Source organism: Marmota monax, unplaced genomic scaffold (assembly GCF_021218885.2).
Source record: "Marmota monax isolate L192 unplaced genomic scaffold, Marmota_monax_Labrador192_F-V1.1 WCK01_AAM20220418_F8-fsc00020, whole genome shotgun sequence".
In the NCBI taxonomy this organism is placed as follows: Eukaryota; Metazoa; Chordata; class Mammalia; order Rodentia; family Sciuridae; genus Marmota; species Marmota monax.
Genome location: NW_026692912.1, coordinates 14,041,143 through 14,047,718, shown reverse-complemented (window position 1 = coordinate 14,047,718; position 6,576 = coordinate 14,041,143). Strand labels below are relative to the sequence as shown.

The following is a 6,576-nucleotide window of genomic DNA, read 5'->3' as shown; positions in this document are numbered from 1 at the left end:
TACCATGTGAAGACACAGTGAAAAGACTACCATCTACAAAGAAGGGCCCTCACCAGACACCCTGTACCTCAATCTTGGATTTCCTAGACATCCAAACTGGGAGAAATAAATTTCTGTTCTTTTTAAGCCACTCAATCTATGGTACTTGGTTATAGCAGCCCAAACAGACTAAGACATAAGGTACTTACTTCGTGGGGTTCTTAGGATTAAAGGAAGTAACTCACCTTTAGCTCTTAGGAGCATGTCTAGCACATAGAAAGCATAATTATGTATTACTAATATTTACCATATTGCCTTGATAGCAACCCTTACAATGACATTATATAATTAAATTGAATAGATATAATTATCCCTTTCTCTGATGTTGGATATTTAAAGTGTTTCCAATTTTTAAATATAAACTAAAATGTTATTCCAAAGAAATGAAAAGAAAATCATCTTGTGGTTTAAAGGCAGAACAATTAATTTAAGAATTAAATGTTGAATGAACCCACATTAGTAGACCTAAATTGTCTTTTGGAAAAATTTAACAGTTTCTGTATATATTAGGGCTAATTGTCCCCTCTGAGCAGCCCAACATGGGTGGTCCTTGCCTGGGCAGAACTGGCCTGGATTCCTCAGCAAGGTCTTCTAGTACTTTGCTGTGATTCTCCTGGCAAAGAAGCTGCATCAGCTTTCCTCCCCTAATGCCAGAGACCCTCCGATACAGCATAGCTCTGGGCCAACCCAGCAGTTTTTAGATATCATTTGGAAATATCTAGTGGGGCAACTATCAGGTCATGTCACCTGATGGGGAAGTTATGGGACAGAGGTTTCTGATCTGGTCTTTCAGACAACAAGGCTCAGAGTTAGCAATGGTATTATTGAAATATGAACCTACATAGACAGCATTGTGACTTAGGCTCTATAAATGTACTTTTGCATCCTCAACGAAGTAAAAGAGGATTTATGGGCCCCACTTTATAGATGAGAAAACTGAGGGTCAGAGAAGAGAAGACTTTCCTCCAAGGTCACACAGTCTATAGAGTCATGAGTCAAGTCTGTCTGACTCTAAAGACACAAACTCTTCCCAGGGGCACCACAGGATCTTTTCAATTTAATCAGCATGTATTAGCATTCACATTGTATTGCCCCCATGAGGCACTGAAAACAGACAGACAGACACATCAGTCACAAGTTCTAGTATTAAGGCTGATGCATGCCTGCGAGGAGTAATAAAGCTGTGTGGGCAGTTCAATTTATCCTGTTGTATATATTTCTGAAAGCCATCCTTAATCCTTTTAGGAAGAGGCAGGGGAGAGGTAGACTGGTAGATCAGGGCTATAATCAATGAATAAACAAAGGGCAGTAGGAAAATGGGGAGGGAGAGAGATGAGTTCTCAGAAATCCAAAAAAGTCTCTTAGAGGATGTGACAGTTTGGTTAGGGTTAGGAGCCAGGAGGAATCAGCAAAACAGGCACAGGGCATATGTCACATTCACTCTCTTCCTAAAGAGAAGTAAAAATAGAACCTCAGTTAGTTCTTGCTAAATATTGGTCTTGAAACCAGAACAATCCATTTCATTTTGTCCCCACTTACATACATAGACAGATCTATCAAGACACACTCAGAGGTAATCATGATGCAAAAACACAAAATCCCATGAAGCCTGTCAGCACACTTAAGACACATAATATATAAAAATAGATACTAGCTCCTATAGACTCACAGATACTTGCAGTATTCATACATAAAGACTTAACAAACATGTTTATGCTTTCATACACAAGCCATAAATATCCTCCCTCTCCAACTACTCATGCAGGCAAATAAATGCACATTTTCGTTAACATATACAAGTTCATACGCAAATATCATCCTGCCGGTCTGGTTAGAGGCCAGTGACTAATGGGAAACCATGCACAAAGGCAAGCATCATGTAGAGGAGGCCGGGACTGGTTTAGTGACGAGGCTGGGATTAAGCCAGTCAGATGACAAACTCGTCCTGCCTGGCTGCCCCTGGAAGCCGCTCAGCTGAGGAAGCAGCAGCAGCTGACCTAGCTCTGAATCCTGGGCCAATAATGCGAGGCTGCGTGCCCATTTCCAGCTTCATTCAGGGTTTAAAGTCATACAGGGTCAAGCTACGTTATCAGCCCCACCCCAATCCCTGAAACAGGCAGGAGACTCTGGGGACACAGCAGGGCTGAGACCTCTGGCTGCTTTCTAACCTAGGCTTGTCCAGACACGGCACACTGAGTAGTTAGCATTAATAAGGGTTTACAACAGTGGGCCAGGCACTAGGTTAAGCCCTGTAGGAATATTACTTAATTCTCACAACAGCTCTAAGAAGGGGGTGGGATGCGTCCAATCATCTCTATTTAGTGGTGAGAAAACTGGGCTCAGGCCACAAAACCACTCGGCAAGAGAGACAAGAAGCCCGATTCTAGTCTTCCGGGGAATTAGGGTAAAGTGCATAAGTGTGTCTGCCTCCCTTACGCAAGGCGCTTGCACCTTCTGCTCCTGACCCGTTTCCAGACCTCCCAGAACTGCCCGGCCCAGCGCCTGGACCACAGCAGGTGCCTTGTCACGGCATGAAGCATGGGTTCAGTGAGGCGCTCAGCAAAGACCTCAGTTTCCCCATCTCTAAAATGGGAACGGCAGTGCAGACTTTGCAGGACTGATGCCAGACTCTCCCAGGTAGCAAAGGGAATTCTGAGCTCTACATCCCCGCGGCTCTCGCGCCTATAACGGGGTTTCTGCCCACTCCCCGCCCGATCCCGGGTGCGGCGCCGGCGCCCCATTGTTAGGAAGGCGGGGACGCTCCCAAGAACGGCTTCCCCGCCCCGGGACGCGCTCACAGCCCAGTGGAGCAGACGACTTGGCCTGGCGTCTGCCGCACGGGGCGCGTCCTTTGTCTACTCCGCGGCGCCGGGTGCCCGAGGCCCGCGCCCCGCTCTTCGGGCAGACAAAGCGGGGGCCGCAGCGAGCCCGGCCGGCTGGAGCGGGGCTCGCACCACCCTCCTCCCGCCCTACGTACCGCCCCCTCCCTTCGGCGTGCTCTGATTGGCCACCGAGGTTACAAAGAGGCCGGGAAGCGGGTGGGTCACGTGGGATGGCGTGACCTCCCATTGGTTGGGGACGGCTGCCAATCGAGGAGGGCGGGCTGTCCGCGCTCGGCCCGGTCGCTCTCTCCTGGCTGGGGCCCGCCCGCGGGGCCGGCCGCCTGTCAGAGGGAGGTGGCGATGGTGCGCCGGGTGGCGGTGGCGGCTGCGGCGGCTTCCTCGGTCGGAGTGCAGAGCGGAGAAGATGACTGACCAACCGACTGGCTGAATGAATGAATGGCGGAGCCGAGCACGCCATGAGGAGCCTGCCGAGTCTGGGCGGCCTCGCCCTGTTGTGCTGCGCCGCCGCCGCCGCTGCCGCTTCTGCAGCCTCGGCGGGGAATGTCACCGGTGGCGGCGGGGCCGAGGGGCAGGTGGACGCGTCGCTTGGCCCGGGGCAGCGGGACGAGCCCAGCCACCCTTTCCCTAAGGCGACGGCTCTCTGGACCCAGACCCCGAGGACCGGCCCCCCGCGGACTACGGCCAGCCGACCCTTGGCTGCGACCTCTTCAGCCCAGTCCCCGGAGACCACCCCTCTTCGGGCGACGGCCGGACCCGCTCCGACCACCTTTCAGGCGCCGCTCGGCCCCTGGCCGACCACCCCTCCGGAGGTGGAGCGCACTCCCACCACTCCTCGGGTGCCGACCAGACCCGCGCCCACCACCTTTTCGACGACCACTGTCCTGGCGCCGACCACCCCTGTAGCGACCACCGTTCTGGCACCAACCACTCCCGGGACCCCGACCCTTCTCTTTCCTACCAGTAGCAGCGGCAGCAGCAACAGCAGCGGCGGCGGCGGCGGCGGCGGCAGCAGCAGCGGCAGCGGCAGCAGCGTCCCGCCCACCCCACCTGCCACCGAGGCCCCTTCTCCTCCCCCAGGTGAGTCCGGGCGCGGCCACTCGGGTAGGGTCCTCCCCAGTGCTGCCCATCCTCCCCAGCCCCCGGGCATCTAGGGTTGGCCGCTTCCCTAGAATTGATCGTTTCTTGTCCTAAGGATCCCCAGATTTCGGCTTCCAAAGGGAGAGCCAAGCTCCACCTAGCCCCCCAACCCCCAAATCTGGAAAGTCTTTTGTCCCCCCTGAGCTGTGCTGTCTCGGGAGGGGCCGGCTGCCGTGTGGAAGGCATCGCATCTCTTTCCAAACAGGGTTTTGGATTTGGTTGGCTCAGCGGGTCACCCCGCCCGGTTATTTGGGGAAGTTTGAACAGCAACACAGTACCTCCATCAACCCATAGGCCAAAGCTGACTGTAAGGGGTTTCTCCCAAAGCCCCAGTTTCCTTATTCATATCTTTTTGTTTATGTAAATATCCGATCTATGTGTGTCAGGTGGAAGAGATATTAAGAGGATTTTGTTTACAAAACAGTAGTACAGAGCACTTGAGGCCAAAAAATAAAAATAAAAAAAAAAAAATCCATGTTTTCTCTGCAAATAAGTAGATTCAGTAGGTCATCTGGGACAGGTGTATATCTAGGTTGAGCAGTTTATAAAATTAGGTTAAATCCCTTCCTTGCACTTTTTTTTCTTTCTCAATTACAAGGTCAATATGTTTGGAAAAATATAGTTTAAGGAGGGATACCCAGATTTGTCCCTTAAACTAGGCTGTTCAATTTTGCTGATGCTGACAAATACCAATTTTCATGTGAGTTCCCAGGGAAAATATGGATCTTCTTCCTTCTGAATGAAGTCTTCAAGGAAAGTTAGAGATGGCTTCTGTTCTTTCCCCCTTCAACTGGGATGGGAACTAAACAAATAAAATCTACTTTGTCAAGGTGATGGACAAGATTTTCTGAGTTCTGTACTTTGAGTGGGGGTGGAGATTTGTCTAAAGCACTTGCCTAGCTTGATCACTGACCTAATTCTTAGGCTCAGTGGTTTACTGTGTTGTCAAGTATGAACCTTGGACTGTAAATTAATTTGTAGAGAATTTCCCCACATGGTTATGATCCTTAATATTATCTTGAGTCTTGAGTTGGAACTTGGCAATGACAAAAGGAAGAACTCAGATTATTCACCCCCAAAACCATTTATATCTCTTTCAGATTCAAGGACTATTTTAACTGAGTTTTTACCTGTGGTGCCTTTTGGCTTTTATACAGAGAGATTGGCATATTATTGAAAAACAGGAGGCATGATGGTTGAAAATATGGACTATCCATTCTTAGGTTTGAATTCCAGCTCTGCACCTTATTGGATATATAAACTTGGCTAGGTAACTTAATCTTTCTGGCCTCAGTTTCTTCAATTGTGAAATGAAGGTAATAATAGTACTTACCTTATATGATTGCTGTGAAGATTAAATAAGTTAATACATTTATAGTGCTTATAGTTCCTAATGCTGAATAAGCACCCCTTATATGTTGGCTATGCCTATAACCAGACTTCCTGCTCCCACCCTTCTCATGGGTAGAAAAGCATTTGAGAAAATTAGTAGGGAACTGTGATGATTTTTTATTTGTTTTAGTAAAACAGAATAGAGGAAGAATGAATTAGATTTTATGGAATTTCAAGCAATCTCTCTGTATAAAAGCCATAGTTTAAGGAGAGATACCCATTTTTGTCCCCTTAAACTAGGATGTTCAATTTTGCTGATGCTGACAAATACCAATTTTCATGTGAGTTCACAGGGAAAATAAGGCTCTTCTTCCTTCTGATTGAAGTCTTCAAGGAAAGTGGCATTTAGGTAGCAATTGCTTTGGTTAGTTTTGATAAATAAGTCTTTTTCCTTAATGTTATTTTACTTTTATTATTTTTAAAACATAAAAGTAACCCTAACAGTGAAAAAATATAAACAGCCAGAAGTCTACACAGCAAAAAGTGAAAATTACTCCTTCATTACCTTCTAGTTCTAGTTGGTCCCTAGAGGTTACTACTGCTAGCAGTTTGTTAGATCTTTTTTCAAACGTTTTTCTGGGTATATATGAATGTACACACAGAATATTTTAAAATAGTTTTTAAAATGAAAAAATTCTATATATATTGTTTAACAGTTGTATTTACTTAATTATGCATCATGGACTATTTTTTTTCATGCCAGTACCTAGGGTCTACATTATGATTATAGTGATTATTATTATCACTATTATTATTTTCTGTGCTGAGGAATGAACACAGTGCCTCATGCATAGGCAAGTGCTCTATTACTAAACTACACCTCCAGCCCTACTTTATTCTTTTTAATAGTTGTGCTTTCCACTGTAAGAATGTATTATAATTTATTTAACCAATCTATAGACACTAAGAGTGCTTCTGGACTTTGCTTTAAAAAACATGGAGAAGCATGGACTCTAGTCTGCTTCAAATAGTAAACATATCCCTTTAACAGAGAAAATTTGTATTTGAATTTGAGAGAGCTGGTTTGACTTGCAAAGTTAGATTCCTTGGCATTTGGGAAGATGATTGTACAGGTTTTTTTTGTTTGTTTGTTTTTGTTTTAATTAATTAATTAATTTTACATTGGACTGCATTTTGACATGAAGTACGCAAATGGAGCAAAACT

General features: G+C 46.6%; 1 protein-coding gene across 1 annotated transcript in view; it reads left to right on the top strand.

The window, feature by feature from the left end:
* The first annotated feature begins 3,171 nt into the window (after window positions 1-3,171).
* Megf9 (multiple EGF like domains 9) overlaps window positions 3,172-6,576 on the top strand; it is a 102,125-nt gene continuing 98,720 nt past the window's right edge. Inside the window, exon 1 of the mRNA XM_046451250.2 lies at window positions 3,172-3,959. Coding sequence (XP_046307206.1) covers window positions 3,314-3,959 — 646 coding nt within the window. The 5' untranslated portion in view covers window positions 3,172-3,313. The remainder of the gene's footprint in view (window positions 3,960-6,576) is intronic.